Genomic DNA, 22,387 nt, shown 5'->3' with positions numbered 1-22,387 from the left:
TGGCGCACTCCTGGGAATAGCCCTGTAACTATTGACACACTCCCGGGAATGAGCTTTAAATATTCTCTCACTCTCGGGAATGTACCCTGTAAAAATTGACAAACTCCCGGGAATGAGCTGTAAATACTGACACACTGCCGGGAATGAGCTGTAAATATTGACACGCTCCCGGAATGGTACCTGTAAATATTGACCCACTCCGGGGAATGAGCTGTAAATATTGTCACACTCCTGGGAATGAGCTGTAAATATTGACGCACTGCCAGGAATGGCCCTGTAAATATTGACACACTCCGGGGAATGAGCTGTAAATATTGTCACACTCCCGGGAATGAGCTGTAAATATTGACACATTCCCGGCAATGGCCCCTGTAAATATTGACACACTCGCGGGAATAGCCCTGTATATATTGATACACTCCCAGAAATGGCCATGTAAATATTGACACACTCCCGGGAATGAGCTGAAAATATTGACACATTCCCGGGAGGGCCCCTTAACATATTGGCACACTCCTGGAAATGAGCTGTAAATATTGACAATCTCCCGGGAATGGCACCTGTAAATATTGACACACTACCGGGAATGAGCTGTAAAAATTGACACACTCCTGGGAATGAGCTGTAAATATTGATACACTCCCGGGAATGGCCCCTGTAAATATTGACACCCTCCCGGGAATGAGCTGTAAAAATTGACACTCCCGGGAATGAGCTGTATATATTGACACCCTCCCGGGAATGGCCTCTGTAAATATTGACACACTCTCGGGATTGAGCTATAAATATTGACAATCTCTCGGGAATGCCACCTGTAAATATTGACACACTCCTGGGAATGAGCTGTAAGTATTGACACACTCTCGGGATTGATCTGTAAATATTGATAATCTCTCAGGAATGCCACCTGTAAATATTGACACACTCCCGGGAATGAGCTGTAAGAATTGACACACTCCCGGGAATGTCTTGTAAATATTGGCACACTCGCGAGAATGGCCTGCAAATATTGACACACTCCCAGTAATGAGCTGTAAATATTGACACACTCCCGGGAGTGACCTGTATATATTGACGCACTCCCAGGAATGGCCCTATAAATATTGACACACTCCCGGGAATGAGCTTTAAATATTCACAAGTTCCCGGGAATGGCCCCTGTAGATATTGACACACTCCCGGGAATGAGCTGTAAAAATTGACACACTCCTGGGATTGAGCTATTATTATTGACACACTCCCAGGAATGAGCCTGCAAATATTGACACACACTTGGAAATGAACGATAAAGATTGACACACTCCCGGGAATGGCCCCTGTTAATATTGACACACTCCCTGGAATGAGCTGTAAATATTGACACACTGCCGGGAATGAGCTGTAAATACTGACACACTCCTGGGAAAGGCACCTGTAAATATTGACACACTACTGGAATGAGCTGTAAAAATTGACACACTCCCGGGAATGAGCTGTAAATATTGACACACTCCCGGGAATGGCCTCTGGAAATATTGACACACTCCCGGGAATGAGCTGTAAGTATTGACACACTCCCGGGAATGAGCTGTAAAAATTGACACATTCCCGGGAGGGCCCCTTTATATATTGACCTACTCCCGGCAGTGACCTGTATATGTTGACGCACTCCCAGGAATAGCCCTATAAATATTGCTCGTAAGTATTGGCACACTCGCGGGAATGACCCTGTCAATATTGACGCACTCCCGGGAATGAGCTATAAATATTGACACACTCCCGGGACTGAGCTGGAAATATTGTCACATTCCCGGGAATGAGCTGTAAATACTGACGTACTCCCAGGAATGGCCCTGTAAATATTGACAGTCTCCCAGGAATGAGCAGTAAGTATTGATACACTCCCAGGAATGGCCACTGTAAATATTCACACACTCCCGGGAATGAGCTGTAAGTATTGACACACTCTCGGGATTGATCTGTAAATATTGACAATCTCTCAGGAATGCCACCTGTAAATATTGACACACTCCCGGGCATGAGCTGGAAGAATTGACACACTCCCGCGAATGTCTTGTAAATATTGGCACACTCGCGGGAATGGCCCGCAAATATTGACACAAACCCGGGAATGAGCTTTAAATATTGACACATTCCCGGGAATGGCTCCTGTAAAAATTGACAAACTCCCGGGAATGAGCTGTAAATACTGACACACTGCCGGGAATGAGCTGTAAATATTGACACGCTCCAGGGAATGGTCCCTGTAAATATTGACACACTCTGGGCAATGAGCTGTAAATATTGTCACACTACCGGGAATAAGCTGTAAATATTGACACACTCCCGGGAATGGACCCTGTAAATACTGACAATCTCCCATGAATGGCACCTGGAAATATTGACACACTCCCGGGAATGAGCTATAAATATTGACACACTTGCGGTCATGTCCCATAAATATTGACACACTCCCGGGAATGAGCTGTAAATATTGACACGCTCCAGGGAATGGTCTCTGTAAATATTGACAATCTCCCGGGAATGAGCTGTAAATATTCACACACTCCCGCGAATATCCACTTTAAATATTGACCCACTCACGGGAATGGCCACTGTAGATATTGACACACTCCCGGGAATGGCCCTGTAAATATTGACACACACCTGGAAATTAACTATAAATATTGACACGCTCCCGGAATGGTCCCTGTAAATATTGACCTACTCCGGGGAATGAGCTGTAAATATTGTCACACTCCCGGGAATGAGCTGTAAATATTGACGCACTGCCAGGAATGGCCCTGTAAATATTGACACACTCCCGGGAATGTGCTGTAAAAATTGACACACTCCCGAGAACGGCCCCTGTAAATATTGACACACTCCCGGGAATGTGATGTAAAAATTGACACACTCCCAGGAATGAGCCTGCAACTATTGACACACACCTGGAAATGAACTATAAATATTGACACATTCCCGGCAATGGCCCCTGTAAATATTGACACACTCGTGGGAATGGCCCTGTATATATTGATACAATCCCAGAAATGGCCATGTAAATATTGACACACTCCCGGGAATGAGCTTTAAATATTCACACACTCCCGGGAATGGCCCCTAGAAATATTGACACACTCACGGGAATGAGCTGTAAATACTGACACACTCCCGGGAATGAGCTTTAAATACTGACACACTCCCGGGAATGAGCTGTAAATATTGACACATTCCTGGGAATGAGCTTTAAATATTCACACACTCCCGGGAATGGCCCCTAGAAATATTGACACACTCACGGGAATGAGCTGTAAATACTGACACACTCCCGGGAATGAGCTGTAAATACTGACACACTCCCGGGAATGAGCTGTAAATATTGACACATTCCTGGGAATGACCCCTGTAAATATTGGCACACTGACGGGAATGGCACTGTAAATATTGACACACTCCCAGGAATGGCCCTGTAAATATTGACACACACCCGCGAATGATCTTTAAATATTCACACACTCCCGGGAATGGCCCCTAGAAATATTGACACACTCACGGGAATGAGCTGTAAATATTGACGCACTCCCGGGAATTGCCACTGTAAATATTGACACACTCACCGGAATGAGCTGTAAATATTGACACATTCCCGGGAGAGCCCGTTTAAATATTGGCGCACTCCTGGGAATAGCCCTGTAACTATTGACACACTCCCGGGAATGAGCTTTAAATATTCTCTCACTCTCGGGAATGTACCCTGTAAAAATTGACAAACTCCCGGGAATGAGCTGTAAATACTGACACACTGCCGGGAATGAGCTGTAAATATTGACACGCTCCCGGAATGGTACCTGTAAATATTGACCCACTCCGGGGAATGAGCTGTAAATATTGTCACACTCCTGGGAATGAGCTGTAAATATTGACGCACTGCCAGGAATGGCCCTGTAAATATTGACACACTCCGGGGAATGAGCTGTAAATATTGTCACACTCCCGGGAATGAGCTGTAAATATTGACACATTCCCGGCAATGGCCCCTGTAAATATTGACACACTCGCGGGAATAGCCCTGTATATATTGATACACTCCCAGAAATGGCCATGTAAATATTGACACACTCCCGGGAACGAGCTTTAAATATTCACAGACTCCCGGGAATGGCCCCTAGAAATATTGACACACTACCGGGAATGAGCTGTAAATATTGATACGCTCCCGGGAATGGTCCCTGTAAATATTGACACGATCCGGGGAATGAGTTGTAAATACTGACACACTACCGGGAATGAGCTGTAAATATTGACACGCTCCCGGGAATGGTCCCTGTAAATATTGACACACTCCGGGGAATGAGCTGTAAAAATTGACACTCCCGGGAATGAGCTGTAAATATTGTCACACTCCCGGGAATGAGCTGTAAATATTGACGCACTGCCAGGAATGGCCCTGTAAATATTGACACACTCCGGGGAATGAGCTGTAAATATTGTCACACTCCCGGGAATGAGCTGTAAATATTGACACATTCCCGGCAATGGCCCCTGTAAATATTGACACACTCGCGGGAATAGCCCTGTATATATTGATACACTCCCAGAAATGGCCATGTAAATATTGACACACTCCCGGGAACGAGCTTTAAATATTCACACACTCCCGGGAATGGCCCCTAGAAATATTGACACACTCCCGGGAATGAGCTGTAAAAATTGACACTCCCGGGAATGAGCTGTAAATACTGACACACTACCGGGAATGAGCTGTAAATATTGATACGCTCCCGGGAATGGTCCCTGTAAATATTGACACACTCCGGGGAATGAGTTGTAAATACTGACACACTACCGGGAATGAGCTGTAAATATTGACACGCTCCCGGGAATGGTCCCTGTAAATATTGACACACTCCGGGGAATGAGCTGTAAAAATTGACACTCCCGGGAATGAGCTGTAAATATTGTCACACTCCCGGGAATGAGCTGTAAATATTGACGCACTGCCAGGAATGGCCCTGTAAATATTGACACACTCCCGGGAATGAGCTGTAAATACTGACACACTACCGGGAATGAGCTGTAAATATTGACACGCTCCCGGGAATGGTCCCTGTAAATATTGACACACTTCCGCGAATGATCTTTAAATATTCACACACTCCCGGGAATGGCCCCTAGAAATATTGACACACTCACGGGAATGAGCTGTAAATATTGTCACACTCCCGGGAATGAGCTGTAAATATTGACACATTCCCGGCAGTGGCCCCTGTAAATATTGACACACTCGCGGGAATAGCCCTGTATATATTGATACACTCCCAGAAATGGCCATGTAAATATTGACACACTCCCGGGAACGAGCTTTAAATATTCACACACTCCCGGGAATGGCCCCTAGAAATATTGACACACTCACGGGAATGAGCTGTAAATATTGACGCACTCCCGGGAATTGCCACTGTAAATATTGACACACTCACCGGAATGAGCTGTAACTATTGACACATTCCCGGGAGAGCCCGTTTAAATATTGGCGCACTCCTGGGAATAGCCCTGTAACTATTGACACACTCCCGGGAATGAGCTTTAAATATTCTCTCACTCTCGGGAATGTACCCTGTAAAAATTGACAAACTCCCGGGAATGAGCTGTAAATACTGACACACTGCCGGGAATGAGCTGTAAATATTGACACGCTCCCGGGAATGAGCTGTAAATATTGACGCACTGCCAGGAATGGCCCTGTAAATATTGACACACTCCGGGGAATGAGCTGTAAATATTGTCACACTCCCGGGAATGAGCTGTAAATATTGACACATTCCCGGCAGTGGCCCCTGTAAATATTGACACACTCGCGGGAATAGCCCTGTATATATTGATACACTCCCAGAAATGGCCATGTAAATATTGACACACTCCCGGGAACGAGCTTTAAATATTCACACACTCCCGGGAATGGCCCCTAGAAATATTGACACACTCCCGGGAATGAGCTGTAAAAATTGACACACCCGGGAATGAGCTGTAAATACTGACACACTACCGGGAATGAGCTGTAAATATTGATACGCTCCCGGGAATGGTCCCTGTAAATATTGACACACTCCGGGGAATGAGTTGTAAATACTGACACACTACCGGGAATGAGCTGTAAATATTGACACGCTCCCGGGAATGGTCCCTGTAAATATTGACACACTCCGGGGAATGAGCTGTAAAAATTGACACTCCCGGGAATGAGCTGTAAATATTGTCACACTCCCGGGAATGAGCTGTAAATATTGACGCACTGCCAGGAATGGCCCTGTAAATATTGACACACTCCCGGGAATGAGCTGTAAATACTGACACACTACCGGGAATGAGCTGTAAATATTGACACGCTCCCGGGAATGGTCCCTGTAAATATTGACACACTCCGGGGAATGAGCTGTAAATATTGACACACTCCCGGGAATGGACCCTGTAAATATTGACAATCTCCCACGAATGGCACCTGGAAATATTGACACACTCCCGGGAATGAGCTGTAAATATTGACACACTCCTGGGAATGGTCCCTGTAAATATTGACAATCTCCCGGGAATGAGCTTTAAATATTCACACAATCCCGGGAATGGCCCCTGTAAATATTGACACACTCCCGGGAATGAGCTGTAAATATTCACACACTCCCGCGAATGGCCACTTTAAATATTGACCCACTCACGGGAATGGCCCTGTAAATATTGACACACACCTGGAAATTAACTATAAATATTGACAAACCCCCGTGTATGAGCTTTAAATACTGACACACTCCTGGGAATGAGCTGTAAATATTGACACATTCCTGGGAATGACCCCTGTAAATATTGGCACAATGACGGGAATGGCACTGTAAATATTGACACACTCCCAGGAATGGCCCTGTAAATATTGACACACTCCCGGGAATGTGCTGTAAATACTGATACAATCCCGGGAATGAGCTGTAAATATTCACACACTCCCGGGAATGGCCCCTGTAAATATTGACACACTCCCGGTAATTAACTGTAAAAATTGGCACACTCACGGGAATGTGCTGTAAAAATTGACACACTCCCGAGAACGGCCCCTGTAAATATTGACACATTCCCGGGAATGTGATGTAAAAATTGACACACTCCCAGAAATGAGCCTGCAAATATTGACACACACCTGGAAATGAACTATAAATATTGACAAACTCCCGGGAATGTGCTGTAAATACTGATACAATCCCGGGAATGAGCTGTAAATATTGACATACTGTCGGGAATGAGCTGTAAATATTCATACAATCCCGGAAATGGCCCCTGTAAATATTGACACACTGCCAGGAATGGCCCTGTAAATATTGATACACTCCCAGAAATGGCCATGTAAATATTGACACACTCCCGGGAATGAGATTTAAATATTCACACACTCCCGGGAATGGCCCCTCGAAATATTGACACACTCCCGGGAATAAGCTATAAAAATTGACACACTCACGGGAATGAGCTGTAAATATTGACGCACTCCCGGGAATTGCCACTGTAAATATTGACACACTCACCGGAATGAGCTGTAAATATTGACACATTCCCGGGAGAGCCCGTTTAAATATTGGCGCACTCCTGGGAATGGCAACTATAAATATTGACACACTCCCGGGAATGAGCTGTAAATATTGACACACTCCTGGGAATGGTCCCTGTAAATATTGACACACTCCTGGGACTGAGCTGTAGATATCGACACGCTCCCAGGAATGAGCAGTAAATATTGACACACTCCCAGGAATGGCCCTGTAGCTATTGACACACTCCCGGGAATGAGCTTTAAATATTCTCTCACTCTCGGGAATGTACCCTGTAAAAATTGACAAAACTCCCGGGAATGAGCTGTAAATACTGACACACTCCCGGGAATGGACCCTGTAAATATTGACACACTCCCGGGAATGGACCCTGTAAATATTGACACACTCCCGGGAATGAGCTGTAAATATTGATGCACTTCAGGGAATGAGCTGTAAATTTTGACACACTGCCGGGAGTGTCCTGTAAATATTGACACACTCCCGGGAGTGACCTGTAAATATTGATGCACTGCCAGGAATGGCCCTGTAAATATTGACACACTCCCGGGAATGAGCTGTAAATACTGACACACGCCCGGGAATGAGCTGTAAAAATTGACACGCTCCCGGGAATGGTCCCTGTAAATATTGACACATTCCGGGAAATGAGCTGTAAATATTGTCACACTCCCAGGAATGAGCTGTAAATATTGACACACTCCCGGGAATGGACCCTGTAAATATTGACACACTCCCGGGAATGGACCGTGTAAATATTGACAATCTCCCACGAATGGCACATGGAAATATTGACACACTCCCGGGTATGAGCTGTAAATATTGACACACTCCTGGGAATGGTCCCTGTAAATATTGACAATCTCCCACGAATGGCACCTGAAAATATTGACACGCTCCCGGGAATGAGCTGTAAATATTGACACACTCTTGGGAATGGTCCCTGTAAATATTGACCCACTCGTGGGAATGGCCCTGTAAATATTGACACACACCTGGAAATTAACTATAAATATTGACAAACTCCCGGGAATGAGCTTTAAATACTGACACAATCCCGGGAATGAGCTGTAAATATTGACACATTCCTGGGAATGGCCCCTGTAAATATTGGCACACTGACGGGAATGGCACTGTAAATATTGACACACTCCCGAGAACGGCTCCTGTAAATATTGACACACTCCCGGGAATGTGATGTAAAAATTGACACAATCCCAGGAATGAGCCTGCAACTATTGACACACACCTGGAAATGAACTATAAATATTGACAAACTCCCGGGAATGTGCTGTAAATATTGACACACTCCCGGGAATGAGTTGTAAATATTGACACACTCCCGGGAATGAGTTGTAAATATTGACACATTCCCGGCAATGGCCCCTGTAAATATTGACACACTCGCGGGAATGGCCCTGTATATATTGATACAATCCCGGGAATGAGCTGTAAATATTGACACACTGTCGGGAATGAGCTGTAAATATTCACACAATCCCGGAAATGGCCCCTGTAAATATTGACACACTGCCAGGAATGGCCCTGTAAATATTGATACACTCCCAGAAATGGCCATGTAAATATTGACACACTCCCGGGAATGAGCTTTAAATATTGACACACTCCCGGGAATGGCCCCTAGAAATATTGACACACTCCCGGGAATGAGCTGTAAAAATTGACACACTCAAGGGAATGAGTTGTAAATATTGACGCACTCCCGGGAATGAGATTTAAATATTGACACACTCCCGGGAATGAGCTTTAAATATTGACACACTCCCGGGAATGGCCCCTAGAAATATTGACACACTCAAGGGAATGAGTTGTAAATATTGACGCACTCCCGGGAAATGCCACTCTAAATATTGACACACTCCCGGGAATGAGCTTTAAATATTCACACAATCCCGGAAACGGGCCCCTGTAAATATTGACACGCTGCCGGGAATTGCTCGTAAGTATTGGCACACTCCCGGGAATGACCCTGTCAATATTGACACACTCCCGGGAATGAGCCTGCAAATATTAACACACACCTGGTAATGAACTATAAATAATGACAAACTCCCGGGAATGAGCTGTAAATATTGACACCCTTGCGGAATAGCCCCTGTACATATTGACACACTCCCGGGAATGGCCACTGTAAATATTGACAATCTCCCAGGAATGAGCTTTAAATATTCACACACTCCCGGGAATGAGCCTGCAAATATTAACACACACCTGGTAATGAACTATAAATAATGACAAACTCCCGGGAATGAGCTGTAAATATTGACACCCTTGCGGAATAGCCCCTGTACATATTGACAAACTCCCGGGAATGGCCCTAGTAAATATTGACACACCCCTGGGGATGAGTTGTAAATATTGACACACTCCCGGGAATGGCCCCTGTACATATTGACACACTCCCGGGAATGAGCTGTAAATATTGACAATCTCCCGGGAATGGCACCTGTAAATATTGACACACTCCCGGGAATGGCTCCTGTAAATATTCACAATCTCCCGGGAATGAGCTTCAAAGATTCACACACTCCAGGGAATGGACCTGTAAATATTGACACACTCCTGGGAATGGCTCGTAAATATTGACGCACTGACGGGAATGAGCTGTAAATATTGACGCACTCCCGGGAATGAGTAGTAAATATTGACACACTCCCGGGAATGAACTGTAAATATTGACACACTCCTGGGAATGAGCTGTAAATATTGACACACTCACGGGAATGGCCCCAGTAAATATTGACAATCTCCCAGGAATGGCACCTGTTAATATTGACACACTCCCGGGAATGAGCTGTTAATATTGACACACTCCCGGGAGTGACTTGTAAATATTGACACACTCCCGGGGATGATCTCTCTAAATATTGACACCCTCCGGGGAATGAGCTGTAAATATTGTCACACTTCCGGGAATGAGCTGTAAATATTGACACACTCCCAGAAATGTATCCTGTAAAAATTGACAATCTCCCGCGAATGGCACCTGTAAATATTGACACCCTCCTGGGAATGAGCTGTAAATATTGACACGCTCCCGGGAATGAGCAGTAAATATTGACAATCTCCCGCGAATGGCACCTGTAAATATTGACAACTCCTGGGAATGAGCTGTAAATATTGACACGCTCCCGGGAATGAGCAGTAAATATTGATACACTCCCAGGAATGGCCCTGTAAATATTGACACACTCACGGGAATGAGCTGTAAAAATTGACACACTCCTGGGAACGAGCTGTAAATATTGACACACTCCCGGGAATGAGCCTGCAAATATTAACACACACCTGGAAATGAACTATAAATAATGACAAACTCCCGGGAATGAGCAGTAAATATTGACACCCTTGCGGAATGGCCCCTGTACATATTGACAATCTCCCGGGAATGAGTTTTAAATATTCACACAATCCCGGGAATGGCCCCTGTAAATATTGACACACTCCCGGGAGTGAGCTGTAAAAATTGACACATTCCCGGGAATGGCCCCTGTAAATATTGACAAACTCCCGGGAATGGGCTGCAAATACTGACACACTCCCGGGAATGGTCCCTGTAAATATTGATACACTCCCGTGAATGGCCCTGTCTGTATTGACACACTCCTGGGAATGAGCTGTAAATATTGACACACTCCCGGGAATGGCCCCTGTAAATATTGACACATTCCCGGGAATGAGGTGTAAATATTGACACATTCCCGGGAATGAGCCTGCAAATATTGACACGCTCTTGGGAATGGCCCTGTATATGTTGACACACTGCCGGGAATGAGCTGTAAATATTGACACACTCCCGGGAATGAGCTGTAAATATTGACACACTCCCGGGAATGAGGTGTAAATATTGACACATTCCCGGGAATGAGCCTGCAAATATTGACACGCTCTTGGGAATGGCCCTGTATATGTTGACACACTACCGGGAATGAGCTGTAAAAATTGACACTCCCGGGAATGAGCTGTAAATATTGACACACTCACGGGAATGAGCTGTAAAAATTGACAACGCACCTGGGAATGGCCCTGTAAATATTGACACACTCCCGGGAATGAGCTGAAAATATTGACACATTCCCGGGAGGGCCCCTTAACATATTGGCACACTCCCGGGAATGAGCTGTAAATATTGACACACTCCCGGGAATGGCCCCTGTAAATATTGACACACTACCGGGAATGAGCTGTAAAAATTGACACTCCCGGGAATGAGCTGTATATATTGACACCCTCCCGGGAATGGCCTCTGTAAATATTGACACACTCTCGGGATTGAGCTGTAAATATTGACAATCTCTCGGGAATGCCACCTGTAAATATTGACACACTCCTGGGAATGAGCTGTAAGTATTGACACACTCTCGGGATTGATCTGTAAATATTGATAATCTCTCAGGAATGCCACCTGTAAATATTGACACACTCCCGGGAATGAGCTGTAAGAATTGACACACTCCCGGGAATGTCTTGTAAATATTGGCACACTCGCGAGAATGGCCTGCAAATATTGACACACTCCCAGTAATGAGCTGTAAATATTGACACACTCCCGGGAGTGACCTGTATATATTGACGCACTCCCAGGAATGGCCCTATAAATATTGACACACTCCCGGGAATGAGCTTTAAATATTCACAAGTTCCCGGGAATGGCCCCTGTAAATATTGACACACTCCCGGGAATGAGCTGTAAAAATTGACACACTCCTGGGATTGAGCTATTATTATTGACACACTCCCAGGAATGAGCTGTAAATATTGACACACTCCCGGGAATGAGCTGTAAAAATTGACACACTCCTGGGATTGAGCTATTATTATTGACACACTCCCAGGAATGAGCTGTAAAAATTGACACACTCCTGGGATTGAGCTATTATTATTGACACACTCCCAGGAATGAGCCTGCAAATATTGACACACACTTGGAAATGAACGATAAAGATTGACACACTCCCGGGAATGGCCCCTGTTAATATTGACACACTCCCTGGAATGAGCTGTAAATATTGACACACTGCCGGGAATGAGCTGTAAATACTGACACACTCCTGGGAAAGGCACCTGTAAATATTGACACACTACCGGAATGAGCTGTAAATATTGACAATGTCCCGGGAATGGCACCTGTAAATATTGACACACTACCGGGAATGAGCTGTAAAAATTGACACACTCCCGGGAATGAGCTGTAAATATTGACACACTCCAGGGAATGGCCTCTGGAAATATTGACACACTCCCGGGAATGAGCTGTAAGTATTGACACACTCCCGGGAATGAGCTGTAAAAATTGACACACTCCCGGGAATGGCTCGTAAATATTGGCACACTCGCGGGAATGGCCCGTAAATATTGACACACTCCCGGGAATGAGCTGGAAGAATTGACACACTCCCGGGAATGTCTTGTAAATATTGGCACACTCGCGGGAATGGCCCGCAAATATTGACACACTCCCAGTAATGAGCTGTAAATATCGACACACTCCCGGGAGTGACCTGTATATATTGACGCACTCCCAGGAATGGCCCTATAAATATTGACACACTCCCGGGATGAGCTTTAAATATTCACAAGTTCCCGGGAATGGCCCCTGTAAATATTGACACACTCCCGAGAATGGGCTGTAAAAATTGACACACTCCTGGGATTGAGCTGTAAACATTGACACACTCCCGGGAATGTGCTGTAAAAATTGACACACTCCTGGGATTGAGCTGTAAATATTGACACACTCCCGGGAATGTGCTGTAAATACTGACACACTCCCGGGAATGGCCTCTGTAAATATTAACACATTCCCGGGAGGGCCCCTTTATATATTGACACACTCCCGGGAGTGACCAGTATATGTTGATGCAATCCCAGGAATGGCCCTATAAATATTGACACACTCCCGGGAATGAGCTTTAAATATTCACAAGTTCCCGGGAATGGCCCCTGTAAATATTGACACACTCCCGGGAATGTGCTGTAAAAATTGACACACTCCTGGGATTGAGCTGTTAATATTGACACACTCCCGGTAATGAGTCTGCAAATATTGACACACACTTGGAAATGAACGATAAAGATTGACACACTCCCGGGAATGGCCCCTGTTAATATTGACACATTCCCTAGAATGAGCTGTAAATATTGTCACATTCCCGGGAATGAGTTGTAAATATTGAAACACTCCTGGGAATCGGCTGTAAATATTGACACAATCCCGGGAATGGCCCGTGTAAATATTGACACACTCCCGGGAATAGTCCTGTATATATTCACACACACCCGTGAATGGTCCAGTCTGTATTGACACACTCCTGGGAATGGCCCGTAAATATTGACACACTCCTGGGAATGGCCCGTAAATATTGACACCCTCGCGGGAATGAGCTGTAAATATTGACATACTCCCGGGAATGGCCCCTGTAAATATTGACACACTCCCTGGAATGAGCTATAAATATTGACACACTCGAGGGAATGAGCTGTAAATATTGGCACACTCCCGGGAATGAGCTGTAAATACTGGCGCACTCCTGGGAAAGGCCCCTGTAAATATTGACGCACTCCTTGGAATGGCCACTGTAAATGTTGACAAACTCCCGGGAATGACCCCTGTAAATATTGACACACTCCTGGGAATTAGCTGTAAATATTGACACCCTCGCGGGTATGAGCTGTAAATATTGACACTCCCGGGAATGGCCCCTGTAAACATTGACACTCCCTGGAATGAGCTCTAAATATTGACACACTCCCGGGAATGAGCTGTAAATATTCACACAATCCAGGAAATGGCCCCTGTAATCATTGACTCAATTGCGGGAATGGCCCGTAAATATTGACTCACTCCCGGGAATGAGCTGTAAATATTGACACACTCCCGCGAATGAGCTTTAAATATTGACACACTCCCGGGAATGGCCCCTGTAAATATTGATACACTCCCGGGAATGAGCTGTAAATATTGACACACTCCCGGGAATGAGCTGTAAATATTGACACACTCCCGGGAATGAGCCTGCAACTATTGACACGTACCTGGAAATGGCATATAAATATTGACACACTCTCGGGAATGAGCTGTAAATATTGACACACTCTCGGGCGGGCTCCTTTAAATATTGGCACACTCCCGGGAGTGAGCTGTAAATACTGACGCACTCCCAGGAATGGCCCCTGTAAATATTGACACAATCCCGGGAATGGGCAGTAAATATTGACACACTCCCGGGAATGGCCACTGTAAATATTGACACACTCCCGGGAATGGCCACTGTAAATATTGACACACTCCCAATATTGACGCACTCCCAGGAATGAGCTGGAACAATTGACACACTCTCGGGAATGAGCTGTAAATATTGACACACTCCCGGGAATGGCCCCTGTAAATATTGACACACTCCCGGGAATGAGTTGTAAATATTGACATACTCCCGGGAATGGGCCTGTAAATATTGACACACTCCCGGGAATGGGCTTGTAAATATTGACACACTCTTGGGAATGAGTTATAAATATTGACACTCTCCCGGGAATACCAAGGGGAGGAAGTGATGCTTCAGTTTTACAGAGCCTTGGTCAGACTGCATTCTGCTAGTTTATATTGGCCTTCGGTGGGTCTGCAGCACAGAATCACAGGACTGATGCCGCTACTTAAAAGGGTTAAATTGTGCCAGGTTGTATAAATCCGTCTTGCATTCTCCTGAGTTTAGAAAATGTAAGGAGTGATCTGATTAAGATGTTTAAAATATTAATAGGATTCGATGGAAAGTATACGGAGAAAGTATATCCTCTGGTAAGAGAATGAGGATGTCCCAAAGCGCTTCACAGCCAATGAAGTCCTTTTGAAAGTGTAGTCACTGTTGTTACGTGGGAAATGTGGCAAGCATTTTGCTCACAGCGAGCTGCTACAACAGCCAATGAGATAAACGTGTAGATCCATCTGAGAGGGCAGACAGGTTCCTCGGTTTAATGTCGCATCCGAAAGACGGCATTTCTGACAGTGCTGAGCTCCCTCATACCTGCCCCTCCGACAGTGCAGCGCTCCTTCGGTACTGCCCCTCCGACAGTGCAGCGCTCCCTCAGTACTGCCCCTCCGACAGTGCGGCGCTCCCTCAGTACTGCCCCTCCGACAGTGCAGCGCTCCCTCAGTACTGCCCCATCCGACAGTGCAACGTTCCCTCAGTACTGCCCCTCCGACAGTGCAGCGCTCCCTCAGTACTGCCCATCCGACAGTGCAACGTTCCCTCAGTACTGCCCCTCCGACCGTGCAGTGCTCCCTCTGTACTGCCCCCTCCGACAGTGCAGCGCTCCCTCAGTACTGCCCCCTCCGACAGTGCAACACTCCCTCAGTACTGCCCCCTCCGACAGTGCAGCACTCCCTCAGTACTGCCCCTCCGACAGTGCAGCGCTCCCTCAGTACTGCCCCTCCAACAGTGCAGCACTCCCTCAGTACTGCCCCCTCTGACAGTGCAATGCTCCCTCAGTACTGGTGTTATCAGCCATGTGTTAGGAAGAGAAAGAAATGACTTACAAAGTACATTTTTTGAAATGTGGTCACTATTGTAATGTAGGAAATGTGACAGACAATTTGCGCACAGCAAGCTCCCACAAACTGCGACAAGATAATGACCAGATAATCGATTGAGGGATAAATACTACCCGTTCTTCTTCCAATAGTGTCTATGGGACCTTTTACATCCACCTGAGAAAGCAAATGGCGCATCATTTTAACGTCTTGAGCTGAAGAGAGGAAATAAAAGTAGCCTGTGTTCCCGCTCCTCACTGCTCACTAGGAACCCTGATTGCATAGTGTGTGTGTGTTTGTACATAGGGTAAGTTTGGAACCTAACGCTGCTGTGATTTCACGCTCTTTCCCCCCCCCCCCCACAACCCCCGACCCCACAAATCCTTGGCTAAAAGAACCAGAGTGGAATATGAGAATTTTTTTTTTGTATCGCAGCAAGTTATTATGATCAGGAATGTGCTGCCAGAAAGGATGGTGGAAGCAGATTCAAAAGTAACTGTAGTACGATAGTACAGGGCAAAGAGGACAGAGCAGGTGAGTCGGTCTATTGCTGCATTACAACAATGCCAACACTCCAAAAGTACCTCATTGGCTGTAAAGCACCTTGAGAAGTCCGATGGTCGTGAAAGGCGCTATATAAATCCAAGTCTGTCTTTCTTTCCAATTGGGTAGACTTTTTCAAAGAGCTGGCACAGCTACGATGGGCTGAATGGCCCCCATTTGTGCTGAAAGATTCCGTGCATTGTGGTCACAATACAAATCCCCCAGGAAGGAATTCATGTTTTCTTCAAGTGGGTGGGATGACTGCAGCTTCAGTGTCGATCTCTAGGTGAAGGAGCCTCCAGTTGCCAAGGATGGGTTGAATGTGACGCATTGTTGACAAATGAAAGCCTCCTCAGTGTGTCGAATCACCTGGCAGTTCCTTTTAGGCCTTGCGCAGGGGACGATGAGCAGCTCAGCATAGGGGGATCTTGCTTCCCTGCTTGCGGGATATCATGGAAGCTGCCGTCTCTACCTCGCGTAAGTGCTGCGCCGAGGAACACAGGAGCAGGAGGAGGCCATTCAGCCCCTCGAGCCTGTTCCGCCATTCAGTGAAATCATGGTTGATCTGTGACCTAACCGTGTCTGCCGTGGCTCAGTGGGCAGCACTCTGATCTCTGAGTCAGAAGGTTGTGGGTTCAAGTCCCGCTCTAGGGACTTGAGCACAAAAAAAAATCTAGGCTGATCCTCCAGTGCAGTGCTGAGGGAGTGCTGCACTGTCAGAGGATGATGAGACATTAAACCTCTCTCATGTGGACTTAAAAGATCCCATGGCACTATTTCGTAGAAGAGCAGGGGAGTTATCCCCGGTGTCCTAGCCAATATTTATCCCTCAATCAACATAACAAAAAAAACAGATTATCTGGGTCATTATCACCTTGCTGTTTGTGAGAGCTTGTTGTGCACAAATTGGCTGCTGCGTTTCCCACATTACAACAGTGACTACACTCCAAAAGTACTTCATTGGCTGTAAGGCGCTTTGTGACGTCCGGTGGTCATGAAAGGCGCGATATAAATCCAAGTCTTTTTCTTTCTGACTCCATCCACCCGCCTTTGGCCTATATATCCTTAATACCCTTGGTTAACAGAAATCTATCAATTTCAGATTTAAAATTAACAACTGATTTTGCATCAATTGCAGTTTGAGAAAGAGTTCCAAAATGCTACCATCCTTTGCCTGTAGAAGTGTTTCCTAACTTCACTCTGAATACGTCTGGCTCTAATTTTTAGACGATGTCCCTTTGTCCGTGACTCCCCAACCAGCGGAAATGGTTGGGGAGTCACGGACAAAGTCTCTATCCACCCTATCAGTTCCCCTTAATATCTTGAAAGCTTTGATCAAATCACACCTTAATCTTCTAAATTCCAGGGAATGCAACCCTAATATGTGTCCATCGCTGCTCATAATTTAACCCTTGAAGGTAACATTCTGGTAAACCCTACGCTGCACTCCCTCCAAGATCAGTATACCCTTCCTAATGTATGGTGCCCAGAACTGCTCACAGTGCACCAGGTGTGGTCTAATCAGGGCTTTGCTCACCTCTCTGCAGTAACGCTGATAGCATTGCCCAGCATGTGGCCTCTTACACAACCACGAAGCAAAAGGAGGTTGTGATCTGGCCTCCCAATTTAATTTCGGGGTTGGAGGGGAGGTTTCAGACTGCAGGCGGAGCTGGTGGACTTTTCGTCTGTCCCGCCCCACCCAAACTGGGTCCGCTTCATTGAGTCTGGAACATTGCCCAGGTGTGTCCTGTCAGTCAAAAGATAATGGGCCTAATCCCAATCCCAGACCCCATCAGCCTACACCCAGTCACCAGCAAAGTGAAGGAAGGAGCCGTCGACAGTGCTATCAAACAGCACCAGTGAATCAAAATTATGAGGTGTTTGGACATTTGCAGGGCTATGGGAAAAGGGCAGGGTTAGTGGGACTAGCTGAGGTGCTCTTGCAGAGAGCTGGCATAGGTTCAACGGGCCGATTGGCCTCCTGTGCTGTAGCCATTCTACGATTCTATGATTATAATCATAGACTAATGCAACAAAGATGGAGGCCGTTCAGCCTGTTGTCGGAGGGGGAGCGCTGTACTGAAGGAGTGCTGCACTGTTGGAGGGGCAGTGCTGAGGGAGCACTGCACTGTCGGAGGTGCCGTCTTTTGGGATGTGCCGTTAATCAGAAGCCCCGTCTGTCTCAGGTGGATATGAAAGATCCCATGGCCACGATTGGAGGAAGAGCAGGGGGAGTTTTCCTCCATGTCCTGGGCCCAATGTATCATCATCATGTCATGTCATAGGCAGTCCCTCGAAATCGAGGAAGACTTGCTTCCACTCTGAAAGTGAGTTCTCAGATGACTACAGTCCAATATGGGAAATTGCAGTCTCTCACAGGTGGGGCAGACAATTGTTGAAGGAAAGGGTGGTATGGAGTCTGGTTTGTCACACGCTCCTTCCGCTGCCTGCGCTTGTTTACTACATGCTCTCGACGACGAGACTCGGATGCTCTTCCTCCACTTAGGGTGGTCTTTGGCCAGGGACTTCCAGATGTCAGTGGGGATGTTGCACTTTATCAAGGAGGCTTTGAGGGTGTCCTTGAAACGTTTCCTCTGACCACCTGGGGAATGCTTGCCGTGTAGGAGTTCCGAGTTGAGTGTTGCTTTGGGAGTCTTGTGTCGGGCATGCGGACGATGTGGCCTGCCCAGCGGAGCTGGTCGAGTGTGGTCAGTGCTTCGATGCTGGGAATGTTGGTCTGGTCAAGGGCGCTCACGTTGGTGCGTCTGTCCTCCCAGGGGATTTGTAGGATCTTGCGGTGACATCGTTGGTGGTATTTCTCCAGCGACTTGAGGTGCTTACTGTACATGGTCCATGTCTCTGAGCCATACAGGAGGGCGGGTATTACTACAGCCCTGAAGACCATAAGCTTGGCGGCAGATTTGAGGGACTGGTCTTCAAACACTCTTTTCCTCAGGCGACGGAAGGCTGCACTGGCGCACTGGAGGCGGTGTTGGATCTTGTCGTCAATGTCTGCTCTTGTTGATAGGAGGGTCCCGAGATATGGCCATCTATCACATTGCTGGTTGTGGGAGTTTGCTGTGTGCAAATTGTCTGCCGCGTTTCCTACATTACGACAGTGACTACACTTCAAAAGTTCTTCATTGGCTGTAAAGGGCTTTGGCATGTCCCGAGGTTGTATAGATTGGAGTCTTCCTTCTCTCTTTCGGAAGGAGGTCAAGGCCTTAGATAGTGTGCAAAGGAGAATGATGCCGGGGATGAGGGACTTCAGTTATGTGGAGAGACTGTGAGATGCTGGGATTGTGCTTAGAGTGGAGAAGGTTAAGGGGAGTGACTGCACCTGAAGAAACTTCATTGGCTTTAAAGTGCTTTGGAATGTCCCGAGGTCATGAAAGGCGCGGTATAAATGGGGGAGTTCTTTCTTTGAAGGGACAAGTGTTCAGAGGAGCAGTGACCATGGGCTGTAGAAAGCTAGCTTGTGACCGGAATCGTTACCTCTGGTGTCTCCCAATGATCTATCTTTGGCTCCCTCCTATTTCATAGAATCGTAGAAATTTACAGCACAGAAGGAGGCCATTTTGGCCCATCGTGTCCGTGCCGGCCGACAAAAAGCTATCCAGCCTAATCCCACTTTCCAGCTCTTGGTCCGTAGCCCTATAGGTTACAGCACTTTAAGTGCACATCCAAGTACTTTTTAAATGTGGTGAGGGTTTCTGCCCCTACCAACCTTTCAGGCCGTGAGTTCCAGACCCCCACCACCCTCTGGGTGAAGAAATTTCCCCTCAAATCCCCTCTAAACCTCCTACCAATTACTTTAAATCTATGCCTCCTGGTTGTAGGAAATAGGTCCTTCCTATTCACTCTGTCCAGGCCCCTCATAATTTTATGCACCTCAATTAAGTCTCCCCTCAGCCTCCTCTGTTCCAAAGAAAACAAACCCAGCCTCTGCAATCTGTCCTCATAGCTAAAATTCTCCAGTCCAGGCAACATCCTCGTCAATCTCCTCTGTACCCTCTCTAGTGCAATCACATCTTTCCTGTCATGTGGTGATCAGAACTACACACTCCTTAAAACCTACCTCTATGACCAAGCTTTTGGTCACCTGCCCTAATTTCTCCTTATGTGGCTCGATGTCAAACTTTTTGTCTCATGATATTCCTCTGAAATGCCTTGGGACGTTTCACTATATTGAAGGCACTACATAAATACAAGTTGTTGTTGTGATTATTGTGTTGTGACCTTTGTGTGTGTGTGTCTCTCTCTCTCCCTCAGGTGCCCATGGCTCAGTCAGGCCTTCTCTCCCGCCATCCCGGTCTACAACTTGATCATCTTCGTCTTCGTCCTGGCCAACTTCAGCATGGCCACCTTCATGGACCCCGGCATCTTCCCCCGAGGTGAGTCTCCGCGGCACTCCGCCCACCCCCCCATAAGCGGGGTTCACTCTCGCCTTGCGGGCGCTGACTATCCGACAGAGGAGCCACCCAGCGGAGGCTGAAAGGGTTAACATCCGAAGGCAGGTTGCACAGTCTTAATCGATGCATTGAAGGTTAAAGATCGAGGGCTAAAAATTCGTTATCGCCCGCTTTGAGGCGGTGACCCCTCTTGGGCGGCAATTTTAGCGTCAGGCGATGTTTACTGCCTCCAGCCGGGATATTCAGTATCAGCGCCCCAAGAGAGGGGCGAAGCGCTACTCTCGGGGTGCTAACGGGGCAGTAACTGCCGCAGGAATAATGAAGTCCAGGCACGAGGAAACCAGCATCCTAACACTTAACGGGGCGCTCAGCTGGACCTCCCGAAACATGAGAAAAAGTTGAAAGAAGCATTGGAAACATCAGCAGCAGTATGTCAGACCTCACAGAATCACAGCAATCTTAAAAAGCTTTTACACTGAGCACCCACCTGCTCCTGCTTTATAATGTCGCCCCGGGAGCTTCCACGGAACGCCTGCTCGCCCTGTCTGTGACGACGCCACGCGCCACGGCAGGCAAATGGCGTGCAGTTCGGGACTGCGGCGCTAATGTGGCGTTGCACACTCATGACGTCACCAAGTGGGCGACGCGAGAGTGCCCATCCCAAATTATAGCGCCGCTGCCAAACCACCAGTGAAATTCGTGACGGGCACTAACAGCAAGGAGCTCGGGCGGTAAGTGCTTAGCGGCCCATTAGCGCCCCCCTCGGGGTTGTGCTAAGCAAACAAATTATTAGCCCCTATTGTTTTAGATGTGGGGTGTTTTTAGACGATTAAAGGCTTCAATAGGGTTGATCGAGAGAAACTATTTCCTGCTACTGGGGGAGTCCAGAACAAGGGAGCATAACTTTAAAATTCGAGCCAGGCTGTTCAGGGGCTGATGTCAGGAAGCACTTCTTCACACACAGGGTCATCATCATCATCACAGGCAGTCCCTCGGGATCGAGGAAAACTTGTTTCCACTCTAAAAATCAGTCCTTAGGTGGCTGAACAGTCCAATACGAGAACCGCAGTCCCTGTCACAGGTGGGACAGATAGACGTTGAGGGAAAGGGAGGGTGGGACTGGTTTGCCGCACGCTCCTTCCGCTGCCTGTGCTTGGTTTCCGCATGCTCTCGACGATTAGACTCGAGGTGCTCAGTGCCATCCCGAATGTACTTCCTCCACTTAGGACGGTCTATGACCAGGGACTCCCAGGTATCAGTGGGGATGTTGCACTTTATCAGGGAGGCTTTGAGGGTGTCCTTGTAACGTT

The 22,387-nt window shown here is 46.9% G+C and overlaps 1 protein-coding gene across 1 annotated transcript in view; it reads left to right on the top strand.

Annotated features, from left to right (window-relative positions):
- The first annotated feature begins 20,943 nt into the window (after positions 1-20,943).
- LOC139273857 (palmitoyltransferase ZDHHC5-like) overlaps positions 20,944-22,387 on the top strand; it is a 28,751-nt gene continuing 27,307 nt past the window's right edge. Inside the window, exon 1 of the mRNA XM_070890933.1 lies at positions 20,944-21,059. Coding sequence (XP_070747034.1) covers positions 21,023-21,059 — 37 coding nt within the window. The 5' untranslated portion in view covers positions 20,944-21,022. The remainder of the gene's footprint in view (positions 21,060-22,387) is intronic.

The sequence above is a fragment of the Pristiophorus japonicus genome, chromosome 9 (assembly GCF_044704955.1).
Source record: "Pristiophorus japonicus isolate sPriJap1 chromosome 9, sPriJap1.hap1, whole genome shotgun sequence".
Lineage (NCBI taxonomy): Eukaryota > Metazoa > Chordata > Chondrichthyes > Pristiophoridae > Pristiophorus > Pristiophorus japonicus.
The sequence above is the reverse complement of the archived record's forward strand: the minus strand, read 5'-3'. Positions and strand labels throughout refer to the sequence as shown.